Source organism: Tubulanus polymorphus, chromosome 1 (genome assembly GCF_964204645.1).
Source record: "Tubulanus polymorphus chromosome 1, tnTubPoly1.2, whole genome shotgun sequence".
NCBI classification, from domain to species: domain Eukaryota; kingdom Metazoa; phylum Nemertea; class Palaeonemertea; order Tubulaniformes; family Tubulanidae; genus Tubulanus; species Tubulanus polymorphus.
Genome location: NC_134025.1, coordinates 16,073,381 through 16,094,942, shown reverse-complemented (window position 1 = coordinate 16,094,942; position 21,562 = coordinate 16,073,381). Strand labels below are relative to the sequence as shown.

The 21,562-nt window shown below is 37.2% G+C and overlaps 3 protein-coding genes and 1 long non-coding RNA gene across 16 annotated transcripts in view; all 4 read left to right on the top strand.

Annotated features, from left to right (window-relative positions):
- Positions 1 to 21,562, top strand: part of LOC141915498 (uncharacterized) — a 473,311-nt gene that overhangs the window by 221,496 nt on the left and 230,253 nt on the right. The gene's annotated exons all lie outside the window — the stretch shown is intronic.
- LOC141915157 (uncharacterized) lies at positions 1,699 to 3,700 on the top strand. Its single transcript, XM_074806577.1, has 5 exons — positions 1,699 to 1,726; positions 2,098 to 2,268; positions 2,719 to 2,877; positions 3,236 to 3,324; positions 3,597 to 3,700. The coding sequence occupies exons 1-5, from the start codon at positions 1,699 to 1,701 to the stop codon at positions 3,621 to 3,623; spliced, it is 474 nt and encodes a 157-aa protein (XP_074662678.1). The 3' UTR covers positions 3,624 to 3,700.
- On the top strand, positions 6,477 to 7,154 carry LOC141915330 (uncharacterized). The gene is made up of 3 exons (XR_012620943.1): positions 6,477 to 6,876; positions 6,952 to 7,036; positions 7,116 to 7,154. It is a non-coding gene; the product is annotated as an uncharacterized LOC141915330 (long non-coding RNA).
- LOC141915153 (uncharacterized) lies at positions 17,305 to 20,517 on the top strand. The gene has a single exon (XM_074806569.1). The coding sequence runs from the start codon at positions 17,305 to 17,307 to the stop codon at positions 20,515 to 20,517; it is 3,213 nt and encodes a 1,070-aa protein (XP_074662670.1).

Sequence of the window (21,562 nt, the reverse complement as noted above, 5' to 3'; positions counted from 1 at the left end):
ATATGCTTTTTGTTCAAATGAAAACTATTCATCGTTCTGACAAAAAAAATTTTCGAATAAAAAGCTATGTTATGGTTGGAGTGAAAAACTTTTTGTCCTGACAAAAAATTTTGTCGAGTGAAAACAATTTTGTGTCGAACAAATGTTTGAATGAAAATAATTCTGTTTGATTGAAAAACTTTTAACAATATACTTGTTCGAACGGAAAACTTAACATTCTGACAAAAGAACGGAAACGATTCTGTTCGATCGAACAATTGTTCGAACTAAAAACATTTCGTATGGACCAAAAAAGTTTGTTCCAACGAGAACAACTTTGTCCCAACGATTTTTTCAAATTGGTTCAATCGAATTAAATATTATTGGTTTGAACAAAAAAAATTTCAAGCGAAAGGTTTTTTGAACAAAAAAAGATCTTTCTTGGGATCCGCAGTAACTTAAGTCATTAGGAATTAGTTCTTCATTTTTGCCAATAGAATATCGTTAATGATTGTGATTGATCATTGGAAGTCAGAACCAGTTAATCACTAATACATGCATTTTAATAAATCATGCATTTTATATTGAACTTAGCTTTAACCTAGTAGAGGCTACTAGCCTACGTAGGCCTATGCATATGCGTAGGCCTAACATCCGGATGGATTGGTCTTAGGCCTATTGAATTTCAACCCTCCTAAACATCTTATTCCTACACCTTATTTAACAGGGACAGGTCTCTGGGATATTCAATTCGTAAAATCGATTTCATTTTCGGATTATGAAGAAAGAAATCTTTTGTACATCGCAGCAATGTTGCCGGATTTTTTTTGCAAATTTTGTTTTGGAGTTCAATCCATGAGTCCGTTAATTATCACAACAATTACATGTGTTTGTTTGAGACAGCAAAGCTCAGTACGCAGGTATAAAATGTATTCATTTTTGAAAGCTGCTCATGATTTCTGCTCATGCACACTTTTTCCTTTCTGAAAGTTGCTCAGGTTTTTGGAAAGCTGCTCAGAATTTTTGCTCATGTTTCAAGTTGGTCAGAATTTATGCTAAGGTATTATTCTAAAAGCTGCTCAGAATTTTTGCTCAGGTTTCTAGATTTCTGCTCATGATTTCTGCTCATTTTCCTTGAGAGAAAAGGTTTGAAACATTTCTGAAAAATTAATTGCCAGAAATAATAAACAACTGCTACTGGTATATGAATAGAGCCCAAATTACCTTGAGCTTAGTTCATTGAATTTATTTTAATCAAAGCATATAATCAAATATTTTAGTGCTTTTTCATGGGTAACGCACCAAACCACTGGTGTCTGTCCTATACCACTGGTACATGTAAGCAATCAGCCAACCATCAATTACCATGCACTCTGCTCATTGTCTTTATTTTGATTGCTTTTTTCATGGGTAACACACCAGACCACTTGTACATAGACTAATTGGCCCTTAAAATTTCTGCCTAGTAGCCCTGGTCTAATCAAAACATTTATTATTGTGCCTGATACATTATATAGCCTAAACCACTACAGTGGTACTCATACCTGATCATGTTAGTGCAACTGGTCACATCTTATCTACAGAATCTTGCGAACGGGACATTATCATTTGTTATAGTTTTGTTACAGTATTTATTCATAGTTTATTTTTTCATCATATCGTTACCGCATATATAGTTTATTTTATCATATCGTTACCTCATACCTACATTTTATCATTATGGATACTCGAACCCAGAAAGCGCAGTGTAAGTTAGTGAAAAGTGTCGACAATTATGCGAAAAGTACGAACATGGAGGTTGGAACATTTTGGACAAAGTAACCAAGGAAAAAAAATAGCCGTCATCGGCTCATCACTGGCAAAAAGTGCGATACTGGAAAACTTGGATGGCATCACGACATCAATAAACATTGCGTTAACAACACCGACGATGGAAATAGCACCACCAGCAGCGCAGGATATTGTTATCGACGAACCCGTATATGAGCTCCCGGTTTTAAGAATTGTGCATGGACGATCATTAAATAAGATACCGCTGATTGAACTCCGCGTTATAGTTCCAACAGTGGCATTATTATCGAAACTTATTGAAAACCCAAATTGCGAAAAAATTCCAAGATGGAAAAAATGAGGCAAAAAGAACGCCATGGGGGCCATCAGACATTCCATGGAGTAATCCAAAGAGCGATTCAAGAAACAAAGATTTGAAAAATCAAGAGTCGCACACCCAGCTGTGTCGAAGAATAATTCAAGCCGCATATGAATACCACAATGTACTTCATTTGACTGGTAAGTCCAACTAACTAAAAATATATCATCTTTGCAGGGTTCCCACAGAGAATATTTTAGCCTAAATTTCAAGTCAAAATGAAAAGAGTGAAACAATTCACTAATCAACTATTCACTATAGGCTACATAGGCTAACTGTAATGTAGCCTACTTCTGGTCAGCTCGCTAATTAGAAAGTTCTTTATTGTTGAGGTAATTAAGTCCTTGTTCAGCTTAGTAACGATCTTTTGTTGAGGTAACTATAAGCCCCAAGTAGGGCCTAATGTAAAATAATTGTACATGATAGTTGATGGAATGGAATATATTATAATTATAACTACTAAGACTACTAAGTAGGCCTACTGTTTGCTTGGTACACCAGCTTCTCGTGCGCCGTTGTATGGTATGAGCTCCCAAGCTTGCAATTATTTTAATGTGCATGTAACATGTATTCTTTCTGAATTTTTTCAGGTGAATCAGATGGAAGTAATGTCTCTCCTGAGAGTGAGAGCGATTCATCAAATTCAAATGCACCATCTCAATCAGACAGAACAAATGCTGCTACAATTAAAATCACTCAATGTAACTCAACAAATGCAACACCTGAAGCATCTGCTCCTCAATCAGAATGTTAGTACATATACATATGAAATTTATAGCAAATACTGTTAGGCTAAATAAATTCATTAGGTCTTGTGCGACAACTACAAACAGGCCCGTAGGAAGCAAACTTTAGTTGGCGAGGCCACCCACTGATTTATTTTTGACATTGACAAAATTATCGCAGAATCAAAACAACCCAGAAATTAAGGAAATTGGCTCAAAAACGATTTTTCCAATTCTTCGAGTCGCCTGATTCTGAATGCCCTAAAATTCGACGTAAGCAAAATTAAAGTAAATATTTGAGATTATAATAGTATATTTTCTAAGAGCTGATATCTTATTGTCCAAATTTAATTTGTTTGATTTCTAAAATTTATATTTTCAGCAACCACTGATGAACACCAACAACAGATTGCAACAGTAGTAAGGAATACTACCTTTGAGCAGCCTTTGATGTTTCTCTGGAAAGTGAATGTAAGTTTTTTAAATGAAATGATTAAATAGACTGTTATTCAATTTTCAAATCTATGGGAAACATATGCAGATGCATTTTATAGACACCCTTTATATGTGTACTCATGTGAATATTTCTGGATATGTCGTCTGTTCAATTCAAGTCTCACCTCAAAACAGTACTTTTCTGTGCATACTATAACACTCCAGAGGAGCGCTTTTGAACTTTGTCTCAGCATTGAATTACAGCACTTTACAAATTATATTATTATTAAAATTTTATGTCTTTGCAGCTGATGACAAAATCTCAAACATCATAGAAATGGTCAATAATGCTAACGATTTAGCAGAGATAAACTTCTCGGTCCTTTAAGACATCTCTGAAGTCACCAATGCACAAGAACAACCTATAGAAGAAAATTCCCAAATAAACACACCAACTGCCTCTATTGAAGGTGAGGAATATGCTACATTGATTTAATTCATTGTAATTTAATTTATCCTGACTTACAGAAATGCTGTTCTTTTTTAAAGATGGTTTACAGTCAATTGCTATGTCTTTTTGAATAATTTTCTTGTAATAATAATATTATTAGCGTTCTTAATCTGCAAATCCTTGGGTCTAATAAGGAGAGGCAAATTGTAATGCGGATGAATGTCACATTTGAACCCACAACATTGCTTTCAAAGTTTTCGAGACATGCCGAAATGTTGTTATAAAGTTGTCCTATGTCCAGATAATATTTCCGATATCTCATATTGTCTTATCTTTCTGTTTTTCAGCAGTTAGTAGCCGCGGAACTCGAAGACGTAAAATGACAGAAAAAATGGCTGAACTCGAAAAAGAAAAGAAGAAAAGAAAGCTTAAGTAAAAAATAGTGAGAACTATGAGAAAAATTGCTTGTAATGTGTATGAGATGTTAAATGAACTCTTATTAAAAATGATATCTATAACATTCTGCTTTATTCTATTTTCATTATACCAGTAGGCTGATATATGTGGAACTTTATGACCACTTCAAAAACACCCAATTACATGTGGTTTGTTCCACCATATTTACCGTTAATCATTCTCTAAGGATGGAATATAAGGCCAATAAAATTAAGCCTTGTTTCTCATGATCAGGGCTTAATTCTCTTTGCCTTAGGATGAAGCTTAGACAATGGAGTATGCAGAATAGGTCTCTTTATCATATCTTTGGAAATCAGTTGAAGCATGAATAACTCTTGTCGATTAATTACGCTAAATTTCAAGGATTTTCAGACTAGATATCCTAACAATAGTGGCGAAGCCAAACTCCTGAAACATATTTTTAGATCCTTGAACTTTAAAATCCAATTAATAAAAAATATAAGATTGATAAAAGATAATTAAAATATTGAATATAATGTATTTAATAGTAACGAAATGACACACAATTTCTGTATACAATTTTATCTACAAATATCTCAAACTAGAACAACAGTAGTCTTAACTTATATGACTTATCCAGCTGTGATTAAATTATTACAATAAAAGGTGAATACTGAAACAAAATCACCATTTAGGCGATTCACACTGGCTACAAGTAAATAAGTCTTAATTGCTATTAAAATATTAAAATATAGCCGCAAAGCAGCGATAACGGGTTTTCTGAGCAGGCGTGCTATTCATAGTTTGAAAAGTGGATAATAGAAATATATCAATACGGGATACGCATTTGACGTGTCAAGTCACACCAATGCGGTTTAACATAACATAATTTATAGTTATAGTCAAATTGGGGGTTACTCGGGTAGTTTAGTTGTCTGCGGAGTCGAGTAAATTGGTTACCCGTCTGTACATTGGTTACGGAAACGACTCGTCAGCTTGATGAGTTGTATGTATTATGATTGTGCGCCACCTGCATTTTTCGAAATAATGTTCATATAATTATTTGAAGGTAGGATTGAATTCAATTATCAACGTACATCTGAATATGTAATAGTCCTTAGTAACTTTCTGTGGCAGAGGGCATAGAAAAGATTTTGAAATTATTTAATTAAAATATAAATTTTATTTACGAAAAATAAACTATTATGGTCAGTACAAATTGAAAATTCAGTGTATTTTTAAGAACAAGCTTACATAGCTTACAGAATACATCACGTACATTTGAATTTTATAAGTGATGGGTAAAAATCAACGTGTGACAGAAAAAAATGTAGTTAATTATTTAACAATATCGAAATATGTGCTCTCTTTTTAAACTAATGGAGTGATACGCAAGTAATCACATGGCCTGTATTAAAAGATAGAACATACAAGTTGGATATTCATAAGTCGAAACATGTGAACAGAAACTAAAACTTTGATGTCAGTGACCAGTATCGAATTACACAACGACAATTGGCTTTAAACTCAACAAACATTATTAAAGAATGTTTCAAACAAAATGCTTTATATAACGACGTGAATAAACTTGTTTTACAAAACAAGTACATTTTGAACTTTTGAATGGTCGAATCCCATTTATTCACAGTAACCTGTGATGTGGCGATCCTCGGAGCCATCATTCTTGATGACGTCACTAAGAAGTGGTCACGGCCGTCGCGTGCACTCATTTCTTTGAAAATCTAGCTTCCTCGCGGAGCGGGACCTGGTGACGCTGTGCCCACCCCTTCGCGCTGAGAAATATCTTATTCCCAGTCAGCAAAGACAGGTTCTAAAGATCATAGAGTGCATCGCTGGAGGGTTTCCGATCCATATAATTGAATTTGAATTGGTTGCGGATGTTTTTGTGAATTTTTCAGTCGGCGACGGACGTTTATCGTTGTAAGTGATGTAATATGTAAACAAATGCAGGGAAACCTATCTCAATTTGTTTTTAGCGATGCAGCGGAACTAATAAGGAACATTTTGATATATAACATGACTATAGTACACTATCCCTGATGGAATAATAAGCTCGACAAACTCGTTCCCGTGCATTTTTATCTCTGTTTCAGCACACACACAGCCCCTCTACCATCAATGCCTAACCCCTGTTCGACCAACTGTGGGCATTTTCCTTTGAAACATAAGCCTAATTGTAAAAGATAAGCATTAATCTATGTTAATGCTGCATCTTGATCATGAAACCTAAGAAAGATTATTCTATTATTTAGGCCTATTCAAATTTTCTGTCCACAACCACGTGGAAAAAAGACCTAGTCAAAATTGTGCATCACGCTTTGACGAAGAAATTGGTTCTAGGCTATAAATTTTACGACTCAAACGAATCTTTTCCTCAACAAAGCCGCTTTTAGTTTGATGCAAAATGAAATTTGCTTTTAAAATGTGTAACTAGGCCTAATCAAAAGGATATTTCAAAAGCAAAATTTGCCGGGCCAAGAGCCATATTGAATTCAATTTTTTCCGAACCATTATGCCTCTTTCATCATAACATTATTTATCCTATTTCAAGATCTTAGGCCTACAAGTAGAGAGAGCGCTTACGTTGGGTTCAAATCGGAATTTTAAGATTTATTTCATTTAATTCCAGGTTTTCACTGTAGATTATCAAAGACATGTGGCGTTGTGGGAGTTCATAGTTGTTTGATAATCCATCATTTGTAAGTGTAAGGCTATTTGAGGGATTCGAAACCGACATTTTGTAAATCTCTTAGCTTTATTACATTTAATTCCAGATGTTTATCATGACACGTTTCATTTTGGGGGTTTGTCAGCGAGTTGGTATGCTGTCGGCAGAAATAGTTTGATAATTCGTTTCATGTAAGTAAACAGCTATTTGAAGGATTCGAAACCGAAATCTGTATTGTGAATTTTTTAGTTGTATTTTGTTTGATTCTAGGTGAATAGGACATGATTCATTTTGGGAGTTTGTCCGTGACTTTGTATACTGTCAAATGAAATTTCTTCGTCAATTTGTCGTATGTAAGTATCAATCTATAGGTTATATATTAGGGGTTCGATACAGAAATTTGGTGAATTCCTCAGATTTATTTTAATTTATTCCAGGTTGTTATCAGAAAAATATGTACTTTATTTCATAGGTTGGTCTTTGATTGAAAACTAAAAATGGATGATAGTTCTAAATTTGATGTTGATTCACATGACCAATCTAGTAAGCATGGCTCACTCGTCTTTTAGAATAAGAGACCTATTGCATTAATCCTTCAATTCAAGTTGCTATACAACCTTTTATACAGATATTTACCTTATCAATATAAACATGTATTTGCCATTAGCCATACAATTCAGTAAAACTTTTCCCGTCCAGATTTTGAAACACCATTTGACTCAATTTTTCCTCCTAGCAAATTGCTTTAGCTCATTCCAATGTTCGCAGTAAAAGTGAATTGTAGCATGCATGATTCCCATCCATCAATTTTGTCTTGTTTCGTATTTTCAGCGAAAATCATCTCGAAAAAGTCTGACGTCGAGGCAGGTGGTGGCCAGAAAAAGATATATTCTTGGGAAATATTTAAAGACGCATGACAAACACACTTATTGTTCACTTTTTCTATCCTTATTTTGAAATTGAAGTATTGTAATAAACTATTGATTTATTTTTGTTGATCAACGCAACTAGTTTTGTTGTTTTCTTTCTTAATTTACATTTGAATTGGATGGTCATCTTGCGTAGGAGTCAGTTTGTCATCGAAGCTATACAGTCTAACTTGTTGACGTCTCAGATGCAGCGGGGCAGGCCTGTCATTATATTGTGGACTTATCCAAATTACTTTTACACAGCCCAACGTGTTTCAGTGTGTAAACTCTGTCGTACTCGCCATTATAAGACAGTGAGGAATTGAGTTTTAGTCACCTGAGCCCTTGGCTTGATTCGACCAAAAAGACCTTAACTGACTTTACAGAATTTGATTATGAGTCAAGGATTTTCTAAATTTCTGAATGCTTTCTCTGGGTTTAAGATCAATTCAAATTCAATCTTCAAAATATTTTATTGAAAGAAATTCTACTGAAGACAGATTTTGAAATGAAGGATATATCCAGGCAAATAATTACAGCAAAATCAACTGATGATCATCAAGGTGAAGTTTTCATTCATCTTCGGCTAATTTGTCTACCCTTGATGATTGAAGCATTTTGGTTACTCGCGCCAATTAGTCAGCCACAGTCGATTTTCATGCCATCTGACCTCTTTCCATCTGTAATTAAGCAATCAAATGTAAGAATTACTTAGGTAAGGAGCGAAATAATATATAGATATCTTAGGAGACATCTTTGAAATCATGAGTTTCTTGTGAAAATCTATTACTACAGTCTGTTAGAGCATAGACACCAAGCCACGTGGCATTGGTATTTTAAGGGCTATTCAGTTTACTCCAAAACAAGTCAATGATTAACATTAAAAAAGCTTCATATCAAGGGTATGTCGCAGGACTCGTGACGCCCATGAATTATCATCCAATAATTACAATGAATCCAATTCTACATGTATGTTAGCACGACTGATTACTAATCCAAATATAGCATTAAAAAAAAAAATTACGCAAAACGTCAAGTACTTACGGCATTTGAGACAGTTGCGCTTCAGTTAGCGTGTTAAGTTAAGTCTTTGGCGGTCAATGTCGAAAAAGCCTAATTTGAAACATACATTTGGGCACTGTGGTTTAATATTCCTGCAAGAATCCGCAAAGGAATTGAAGACCGTAGTGACCAGTTCATTCCACGAATAATAGCTAAATAAATTGTCATGCACATTCAGTGTAAACCAGGCCATAACAAGCCGCTATTAAGGCATTCCACTGACTGGCTCTACCCATTATAGGGCCTAAATCTATTCTAGGCGCATCCCCCAAAAAAGCTAGGCATTAAGTAAGTAGCCAACAATGATCATTGCTTCACCGAGTAGGCCTACTCATTTGCTACCATACTCATATTATTAAAGAAATCATTTAATACATTCCCTGGTTAACGGATTCTCACCTTAAAATACATAAACTCCGCTGTCGTTTTCATCGATCCGAGTCCTACAATTTCTGTCCATATTACGTTGATTTGACCCCGAAATCTTCAGGAAATGTAGCCAACGTAAATTGATTTACGAATAGAATCATGGTTTCGTGAAATTCATTAAAATCCTAAAATTCGCGATAAATTTAAGCCGAAAAGGATTTCAACCATCCACCATGTTGTTTCATTAATAAAACAATTGATGCGCGCCGGCGCTGTACTGTGATAATGCATGGTTTCACTAGGATTCGAACCCTCGGCCTCTCAGTTGGGAGTCAAACACCTTATCCAACATGCCACAGGACAGGACGCTCTTTTCATCGTTAGTGGGAGTAGCGGACAGGGCGAGTCGCGATTGCTCCTATCATCCGGTGTTATCTTTCAGTAAGTAATTTTAAATTTAAAATAGGACTGAGAGTGCATAGATATAATCTACGCGGAGCGAATGCGTGTTATATTACTATCAGAATTCTAAATGGCAATTAGAAGCAGTTAGTTGTCGAATCTGATAGAAGATGAATTTTATGTGCGAAAAAAAGTGGAAAATATGTAAATAATAATAATAACAATCAACAGAATTACAAAAGGGTTTTCAACGAAAGTCAGAAAACCCTAATAAAATGTATTTATAGTGAAGAAATGATACTTATTCTGAATACAATGAAACTACAAATGTGCAAACTAGAACAAAATACTAAATAATAACAGTAGTCCTAAATTATATCAATTATCCAGCAGTGATTAATTATTATCCAGCTGTGATTAATTATAAAGGTGAATACTGAAACTAAATCACCAAATAGGCTATTCACACTGGCTACAAGTATATAAGTCTTAATTGCCATTATGCACCAATATTATGGTGTTAGCTGAATTATAATTGCCAATTCATCTTCACTAATACAAGTTCCTACACAAATGATAGACCTATAGAAATCATAGTACCATTGTGATTCACTAACAGTGTATGTATGTACTACATAGGCCTATGACAACATTAAAAACAGCACCTGTATATACGGGTATACAGTAAAAATATCCCGGGAAAAAAGTATATTTTTTATTTCATGATTCAAATTTTGTGGTAATTTATATAGTAAACTAATTTACCTAAAATAAAATAATTCAGAAATTGATCTAATAATTTCAAAAAGTGACATGTCTAAATATCTATGCATTTAAATGTTCTGGTAGTTAATTGGCCATTTTTTCCTAGGCAAATACCTTGGCCATTTCTTCATTGGCCATTTCTTCCGTTCACCATTTTTACCGTGCATCAAGTCATATATAACTAGCGCATTATTTTATCCTTTTTGTCCCCGTTTTTGATACATAGAAACAGTGCCAAATGTCTCAGAAAGTTATCCGGCTTCATGTAGGCCAACTGACCTTTAAGGCGAACTATACCACTATTTGCCTGTTCATTAACTTGTGTATTTATCATTTTAAGATCCACGTTGGCTGCATAAGTATCAAGTTTGTAACCACAGCAGCATCTGGAAAATAAAAATAACACTATGTAAATATGACTATAGTACACTAAAGCACTGGTTTTCCATTCCCTGATGATTATACGGGGCATTCTATTGATGAGTTTTTATTCTGAGCTAGACTATTGATGATCATTTTTTAGGAAAATGTTAAGTTCACATTTTTACAGAGTTGTTTTCAAATTCTTTATTTTTTCTCCATGAAGAGATGCCATATGAACTCACCCAGTATGATTTTTCCAGTGCATCCTATCTACTACAAACATGGTATTCTTAAAGAACTGTGGTTCCCTGTAATAATGATAAAAGAATATATCATTCTAAAACAATTGTTCAAACAAGTTGACACACCCTAAATTTATAGAAAAGTTTTTGAAAAGTTTCAGAAACAGGGCAAAAAGTACCTTAGTGTTATTATAAGATACATAACAAATATATATATATATATATAAATCACACTGGTTTCTTCAGGCAACTTTTGAATGGTATACATACCTATTCAGACTGTATTGGTGCAACTTGCAGGCATTATCATAAATAACTAATTCAGGTGGTGTACGGAACCTGGTTTTGAATATGTTGAATGGATATCTTTGTGGTTCTGAACTTTCCATTACCTGCAAAGTACAGTACACTGATGTCGACTACATTTCAATGAAAACAAGACTAAGGTGGGTTTAAAAATACAGTACACCCTGCATAATTCGGAATTCTTGGGATCAGAGATTTTCTTCCGAGGTATGGGATTTCAGAGGTATATTTTAAGTTGTTATGCAGAGGGATTCGTTTTTGCTTTCTTTTAAAAAAAATTGCCATGAGGATGTTCAGAATTTTTGAGGTACATTGCATTTCATTGGGACTAAATTTTTGTTTTTGAGAAATAATTGCATTAAGAAAAATTTTTTAGATTTGTTCTGAGCTAAGCAATATTCTGATATGTACAACTCCGAGTTTAGGTCTACTGTATTGACCATTTCTTGATATATCTTGGATAACATATCACTGGTTTGAATCCCAGTAGTTGCCTGAAATGTTAATAAGCAAGACATGAATCCTCATCACTAATATATACGTACTTGGAATCCATAATTTATCCCATGCGGACAAAAGATAGTAAATATTCCAGGAGTGAGAACCCTGTGACTCTTAGCAAATTTGTTGCAGCCACCATCTCTGCAGTCATCATCATCCTTTGATCTATCCATAAGATAGTCAGCATCACTGTAATAGAACAGAAAGGATGTGACTTTGTAGGCTAAAATCCTAAGCAGGCTAAAAGTAGAAATCTATTTGCAGCCAAAGACACGATTCTTAAGTTTTGAAATCACTAGGAAATGTTGTATTGATTATTGGGTGAGGCTTTAATTTTTAATTTTAACAATCTTCATTTCTATAAAGAATAAACAGGAAAAAGAAATTTAGTTTTAAAAATGGACTGCACTAAATTAAATACTGAGTACAAACCTGTGAAGCTTGGGAAGACTTGGAAAGAATGACAAACTCTGGAATATTGGCTCAATTGGTGCAGGCTCGTATGTACATTGATCATCACACTAAAAAAATAAAAGTATTTAACATATCAATAATGAAAAAATGCAGGGCTAGCACCTTAAGGGATAAACTTAAACAAAACTCACAAATCATTTTGCCAAAAATTGTGGTAAATTTCAAAGCATACCTCAAAACAAGCTTCCACTTTGTTCAAAATTGATGAAATCAAGTCAATGTACATAGCTGAATCTACTTCTGATGACAGGTGTGTCTGAAGAAACTCTTGTGATAATCGGGGCTTTAACCAACAACTGATTAACCATCTCTGTGTTCTGACTGTTAAATACTGACTGAACAGATGTCAATATAAACCGGATTTGTTTTACCATAAAGTCCATCGAATTGCATTGCAGTAGTCCACATGCCAGTCCGTTACAACTAATGGCACGAAACAAGTTGATTTCAGACATTTTACAGTTCATTTGAAGATGAGTCGATATGATTTGTTGTAATGGCTTGAGGTGGTTAAATTTACTGATGCGTTTGAGTAAGTCACCTTTTCTCCTCTGGTTAAAGGAATTGGATCTTTCGGGTAAACCAAAGTCTTGCTGCCATATTTGGGTCCCCATGCATATTGAAGTAAAAGTTTCCTGGCTTTATTGTCCGGCACAAATACTCGGTCTCTGTGTTTACTTCCTTTCATCTTAATATCGGCAGTTGTTTTGGAATTGGTTGACAATTGCTTCACAAGATCTCTCCTGTAGCCGATATCGACACCATCACATACGATAACCTGATGATAGAATAATCAAGAATGTGAGGAGTAAGAAGCAAATAATGTTACTAAGTGAAATGGGGGATGATCACCTATTCAACAACAGACTGTCAGCAATTGATAAATTCTTAAGGGAAGGCTAAGTTTGTGAACAGGGGTAGCTAAATTTTATGATCAACATATATTTTATTAGCCCTTTTTATTCTATTTTATAATATGTATGCATGTAGATGATAATTATCTAATGACAGGTATGTCAGAAATATAAAAATTAGTAAGGGAGTTGTACTAAAACGAAATCTGTGTACTTCTGTACCTTAGGATTTGTGCCACAGATAGAACAGCAGAACTCATCTTTCCAATCAAAATCAAGAAGGTTGACTAGACTGTTCCATGCTCTCTGGAGAGTATGGAGTGGTATGGCATTTAAACCAAGGATACTTCTTGCTGATCTGTCCAGTGCACTGTAATAACAAATAGAAATTGATCAGTTTTAACATGTAAAATATATTTTGGATGAAAAAATGATTCTTTCTTAATCTTTATTTGACTTGAAACACACAATCGTTCACTCCTTAGTTCAGTGTCAATACCCAATTCTTTCTAGACCTAGTTCCACAAAAATATAAAGCTTAATTCAAATTAGTTTCAATTTTTTATCAAATTGAAAATGGAAGGTAACCGTTGGCAACTAATTCTGAAATTTGAGTTAATCTCTTGTGAAACCTTGACAAGAACTTACCGATGATATGTAGCCAGTGGATTCCTACCCTCAACCATCAGATGCATGTATTTAAATAGCAAGCAGTAATCCACCAAGTCCTTGTTATTTATGTTCAGGATACCATCGTTACTGCCATCATAGTTTAGTTTACACCCACAGTCACCTACTGTTGGACGATAGTAAACTGCAAAAGCTAAATAATCCAAATAAATTTACAACAAATAGAGGAATTCCCCATTACCCTGGAGTACAGATATTCCATAAAATGTAGGATGAAGAAGATATGGATGGATATAAACTGACCTGAAAATTCTCTATATACACCATTGTCACATTTTCCAGTTAGGGATCCCCGTTCAGTATGCATTACACCAACACCAACAAACCAATTCATCTGCACTGGATCACGAGTCTCCCACTTATAACCATGACTACATGTATCTAATCTCTTTCCGATTATTGGGACAAAATCTCTTGGATAGAACATACCTTGTGCCCGCATCGCAAGAGTATCTCTAGTTCTATCTTTACATGGATAACTTATCCGCACGTCCGACATTGGCTTTTGGTGACTTATATTTTCACTCACCGACTCTGGCACTGGCACTCCCTCGTCAGAACACCATTCGCGAAAAACAAATGCCTACAGTTTTGATTATGAATACAGCTTTCACATATCATATGTTTATGTCTGGGTTCCCATCAAAGGACAACAGTTTCAAAAGAGTCACATACTGCCATGGTCAATGGATCCGAATTTAACTGGACGCACTCGGGACCACTATCAACACCTTCATCAAGCTCCTCCATTTCATTCTGAGTATTGAATATACATTTAACGGCTTTGCAATGCAAACAATACGCCAACTCCTCTCGCTGAAGAAACACATTTGGTTCGTCTGTTAGATTTTTCGTCATAACATTTAATCATTGCCGGTTAAAATCACCAGAAGCACACGAGCATGATAAAACATGATAAGTACTATTTTCCGTGACAAATGATAAACAATTAACAATAACATGTGATCTCGATAGTGCAGTTCCTTGCTTATTTGCAACATCAGCAATAATAATAGCACACAAACATATTCCGTAGACGGCTCATTCTTCAAGTCAACAGTGACTAATTCGCTGAAAAGATATTGAGGCATATGGTTAAAGCTCCATATATTTCAAGTGGCTAAAGGATAATAAGATTGTTAAATTATGTCAGCGACAGCAATTGTCGAGAACGACATGTGTTGGTTCTCTTATATGATTCGTTGATGTCTCTCTTATATGATTGGTTGCTGTTTCGCGCCATGTGTACTATACTGTAACCCTATACTGTAGTAATAAAGTCAGATGCTGTTTAGATTCACAAAATACAACACGCTCTTCGACTTTACTCCTTCGGATCTGGTCACCTCTCTGTGGTGATAGTCACTCCACCACATTTGGTGCCGTGACCAGGATTATGTCGACGACACCGGAAAATGCGTATGACGAAACTGAGCGTCAAAACGAAATGGACCAAACGAAGCGTCCTACAGCATCTCGGTTGGCCCACCGAGGGCAGTTATCTAAATACCTCAATCGTGCAGAAGAGGTCTACCAGAGCCTACAATCCGGATCAACAGAAGTAGGCCTAGCCGAAGTTCAAGATCTGGTAGCAATCATATCATCAGCGGTCACAAAGCTAAACCTCATACAAGAACTAGATCAAACAATTCTCTCGTTGACGCCTGATGAAAATCTACAATCATCTATCGCAGAAGCAGATGATTTCGCATTCGAACGGATTATCGAAATACAAAAGTATAGATTCTTTATTGAAACGTTCAATAACGACACGAAACCGACGACAACGACAACTCATCAACCGATTAACAACAAATCAAGGCAAGTCAATCTACCTAAGTTACATTTACCGACATTCAGCGGGGATTTACTACAATGGATCGGCTTTATAGATGCATTCGAATCAGCTATCCACAACGATACCGGATTAGACGACATCCAAAAATTCCAGTATCTTCGTGCGCAACTCAGCGGAGAAGCGGCCCGATGCGTCGAGGGCTTATCACTGACCAATAACAACTACGTCGAAGCCATTGAACTTTTGAAAAACAGGTACGGACAAACTCATAAATTGATCAACGTTTATATGAAGGCATTGTGGGAATTGCCAAAACCACGCGAAAATGTACAACAGATGAAAAAGTTCTACGATGAACTGGAAGGCTATATCAGGGGTCTAAAATCTCTCGGTAAGACCGAGGAAAGCTATGGGGATCTCCTGATTCCAGTCATATTCGAGAAACTCCCATCGGGAATTAAAACTCAGATCACACGCGACCATGGTGATTCAGCATGGAATTTAACTGAATTGAAGAAAGCGTTACAGAAAGAGATTCAAGCGGGTCTGGCAGGACAAGCCATTCAAAGTGTGCTCATCAGCGATTCAGAAGACGAAACCACAGACACGTCGTTATTAATTCATCACAGAAAACGAAATCAAACAAGCCGTCTAGACCGTAATTATAAAATTCAATGTAACTACTGCAAGAAAGACCACAAATCAAGGGATTGTCTGATCTATAACTCTCTGGAAAAACGGATGGATATAGTGAAAAGAGAAAATCTCTGCCGAAATTGTTTGAGAAAAAATCACAAAGCCAGAGATTGCAGGTCACGCTATAGCTGTTCCGTATGTTCAGATAAACACCATACATCTCTATGCGGCAAAAAAACACAATCAGCTGGTCATAACGATCAGAACCCGCGATGCGATGACAGGCAAATGTACATCGGCGTGCTAAATTCACAAGACTCAATCACCGTATCGACGCCAGTCGTCTTAAAGACAGCTGTTGCTGAAATTACTGATGAAAAACATCAAAACTCCGAGACCGTCAGCATATTGTTTGATGAAGGCTCGACCCGAACATGGATCACGGAGGAAACAGCCGTGAAATTAAACTTGAAACCGGAGTCGAGCGAAATACTGAATCTTTCGATCTTTGGAGATACTAAATCTAAACAAAGGAAATACGACCGGGTCAAGTTAGCCATTAAAACCGAAACTGGAGACGTGTCGATAAGCGCACTCGTAAAATCGAACATTACGACACCTATGAGTAATCACATCAAAGATACACGTAATTTACATTATCTATCGGGTCTGAAACTGGCGCACCCTGTAAGCGGTCGTGAATCGTTCGAAATCGCTCTATTAATTGGATCCGACTACTACTGGTCCTTAGTTGAGGACAAAGTCGTCAGGGGCAACGGCCCCACAGCGGTTGCGTCAAAACTCGGCTATCTTCTTTCGGGTCCGCTAAAAAACTCGAGTCACGACCGTTGTGACTACGCGAACTTTATCCTCACCGATGATACTCATGAACGAGACCAACTCGAAAACTTTTGGAGAGTCGAAACACTCGGGATAAAACACCCGATAAACGAAGAACTTACGTTTGAAAATTACGCGACGGATTGTATCGAAAAGGCGGGAAACCAATACGTTGCGCAGCTACCATGGAGGCCGGAACACCCTCCATTACCGACCAATAGACTGAACACAGCCAACCGAACGCGAGCGATGGTCAGGAAACTAAATAACGATACCCGAAAAATCTATGATCGAATTATCGAAGATCAAATAGCGCGTGGATTCATCGAGTCGATCCACGAGGAAAACGAATCCGAAGGGCATTATATACCGCACCACTCGGTGAAGAAAGACTCAGCTACAACACCAATTCGCGTCGTCTACGATTGTAGCTTCCGTACGCGTCAGTCTCCGAGTTTAAATGACTGCCTGGAAAAAGGACCGCTACTGCTTAACGATCTTGGTTCGATCTTGATGAACTTTCGTACATGCGACGTTGGACTTAGTAGCGACATCGAAAAGGCCTTCCTTCAAGTGGGCCTAGCCGAGCCAGACCGGAAATTCACGAAATTTTTCTGGCTAAGCGATCCAAACGACCCCGAAAGCAAATTCATTACGTATCAATTTAAATCTGTATTATTCGGAGCAGCGTGCTCGCCGTTTATTCTCAATGCCGTCATAAAATCACATTTGGACAAAGATAAGAGCACGGTAGCTAACGATATGAAATCGAGCATATACGTAGACAACGTCGTTACGTCGGTGAAAGACGAATCGACAGCAATCGATTATTACCATAACGCGAATCGGATGATGTCCGACGCAGGATTTAAACTATGTGAGTGGACTAGTAACAACGAAAACCTCAGACATATTGCGAGTAAAGACAACTTATTGAACGGACATGACGTTGTCAACAACCTAGGACTCCTGTGGGATGTCAATCAGGACAGGCTTAAATACAAGCAAGCGATCGAGCATAGCGAACCAGAAATTATTACGAAGCGCGAAATCGTCAGGAGCGTGGCGAGTCTCTATGATCCGTTAGGACTGTTATCGCCGGTTCACATCAAATCAAAAATATTCATCCAAGAATTATGGAAAGCGAATGTCTCGTGGGATGAATTATTACCAGACGAGGTGAGCAATAACTGGAAAACTTTGTACCGCGATCTACAAAATGCGAGAAAAATAACGATTAACCGAAAGTATTTTTCTGCGCCGTCGGAGGATACCGATACTGCGTTACATTGCTTTGTGGACGCGAGTTCACGTGGCTACGGAGCCACCGTTTATCTACGTCAAGGGAAAAACACCGCGCTTGTCATAGCGAAAAACAGAGTTGCACCCGTTAAACAGCTCTCGTTACCGCGCCTCGAGCTAATGGCCGCCGTCGTCGGCGCCCGTTTGATCAAATATTCATTCGATGCGCTTAATCCATGCTACAATTTCAGCAAAGCGATTATCTGGTCCGATAGCGAGATAGTCCTAAGTTGGACTAGGAGTGAAAATCGACTTCCGTGTTTCGTTCAAAATCGGGTGCACGAGATAAACTCCTTGAAGCTAAACAATCTCGATGTGGAATTGAATTACGTACCGACTCAAGATAATCCAGCGGATCTACTAACACGCGGTATAACCACTCATCAACTGGCCAATTCAACACTATGGTGGCACGGGCCCGACTGGTTGAAAGTCGGCGATTGGCCAGTCTCGCGATTTCAAGCCGATAACAAAATTAAAACTGATGAATCTGTCGACGAGACTACCATGTCGATACAACACGAAAAGTTAGAAAAAGCGGGTATCTTAAAGATCATTGATCCGGAAAAATATGGATCGTTGACCGAACCCGTGCGTGTTACCGCTTATTTCCTCAGATATTTACATAATCTGAGGAATCCAGCCGATCGGGTTAGCGGGGAACTCACCGCCGATGAGATAAAAACAGCAGAAAACAAATGGGTCATGGACTTACAGAAAACATACTTTAAATCTGAATTGAATCAATTGACAGACCAGAAACTCAAACGCGGTAACCTAATCAAACAACTGAAAATCTTTATCGATGACAGGGGACTTATTCGATGCGGCAGTCGTGTGCAAAATTCGTCTTTACCCTACGATGCCAAATTTCCCATTCTTTTACCAGATCACCATATTACGCGTTTGATCGTGTTGTTTCACCACAGGAGGTGTAAACATTTAAGAATCGGCGGGACTGTTACTGCTATCAGGCAAAGATACTGGATACCGAAAATTAGACAAGTCGTAAAATCAGTTCTCAGGAAATGTGTTACGTGCGCTATAGTACGAGGCTCCGCCTACTGTAGACCTATACCACCACCACTTCCAGTTTCGCGCGTTACGGATGCTCCGCCCTTTACTGTTACCGGAGTAGATTATTCCGGCGAAATTTGGGTCAGAGGCACGTCTGACAAGCGCCATAAACGTTACATCTGTCTGTTTACATGCGCCACCACGCGAGCAGTCCATCTCGAATCAGTCATTAATATGACACCTGCCGCGTTTATTCGAGCATTCCGGAGATTCGTTTCGCGTAGATCATTACCGCATGAACTGATCAGTGACAACGGGTCATACTTTCTAAAATCTTGCGTAGAGATAGAAGAAATCGTCAATTCGCCGATCGTCGCGAGATATATGGCGAACAATCGAATCAGATGGACATTCATTCCCAAACGAGCCCCTTGGTTCGGGGGATTCTGGGAAAGGATGATAGGCGTAACGAAAGAATGCCTCAGAAAGATTCTCGGTAGAAGCATCGTCACGGACGATGAATTACGAACTCTCTTGTGTGAAATTGAGGCTACGATCAACGATCGACCTCTCACGTATGTGTATAGTACGGAAGACGAGCCTCTTCCGTTATCTCCGTCACAACTGTTATGCGGTCGCCAATTAACTCTGTTGCCGTATGAGGACATTGATCTAAATGATCAGGACTTTAACGTTTCGTATACCGATATTCAACGCCGTAATCAAACGTTGCAAGAACTTTTGAGTTCATTCAAACGACGTTGGAGCCGTGAATACTTGATAGCGCTCAGAGAACGTGCGAAACTCAACGGGAAACTCGAAAACAAAATAAAAACTGGCGACATTGTTTTAGTGCACGAGGACAACAAGAAGCGAATACACTGGCGTATGGCACTCGTCGAGAAATTAAACGTTAGCGCCGATGGACTTGTGCGATCAGCGGATATTCGAACAAGTACCGGCCGTACGAACCGACCCGTATCGAAATTATATCCGCTGGAAATTAACGCGAAATCTGTCGATGATTCATCGGATACCGGTACGAATACCGATACAAATCAACCGAAAACGCGTGCGACCAGGCTGGCCGCAGCCAACGCTCAGCGAAAGATTAGAAATTGGACGAAATTATTGAAAGACTGAACTGTGTCTGGATTATATGTATGAAACCGATGCGTAGGCTATTATTGCCATTTTACTCGACTATGTTTACATCACGTGATTCTGCATGCGTGTTTACGTTAAATTCTTCGTCGGCCGCGAGGTCTAACACGTTATCGTTTTTACGCGTTTTCTGAACTTTAATCGTTTCCGATCTTAAACAAATAACGCGTTCGCTTCGAAACTTTTCTTTACCGGAAAGGACTTGAAATATCGTTTAATCACTCTTGGTGTTGGGAATTACTTATTATTACTATAAAGCGGATTGATGAATTTAAATGTTATTCGATACGATGTTAACTTGCTTTCTATAGATAGTCATTTATTATGAAATATTTTTTATGTACTCATTTATTCAACACAACGCAATGTCCCTATTTCTAGCCCTTATGGCGATTCAATTTCATACGTGAAACTATTACTTAGTATAGTGATTATTAATATCTTTCAATTTAATGCGATACATGTTATCTTAGAGTAAACTTTCAAATTCGGCGCTTACCGCCGCCCCCGGAGTGTCGAGAACGACATGTGTTGGTTCTCTTATATGATTCGTTGATGTCTCTCTTATATGATTGGTTGCTGTTTCGCGCCATGTGTACTATACTGTAACCCTATACTGTAGTAATAAAGTCAGATGCTGTTTAGATTCACAAAATACAACATTTTTTTCTGCATATGATCATGACATTCGGCTCGAATTTTCAAGCTTAGCTTGTGTTTACCTATTATGCCTAGTTAAGTAGAATTAGGTGTAGGGCCTAATTCAAAATTTCGTTTTTTTTTAAACGTCTAGGGCCTAAATAGAATTCCATTGTTGAGAGCAAATTGATCTTGAAATATGAGCAGCTTTCAAAATATCTGAGCAGTATTTCGATTTGTTCCTTGCTTATTTATTACTGAGCAAAAAATCTGAGCAGAGTTTCGAAATACTGTGCAAAAAAATCTGAGCAGATTTCCAAAATACCAGTTCAAACCAGTTGTCACTGTTAATTTAGGCCTAGCCTACCTTATATATAGGCGTAGA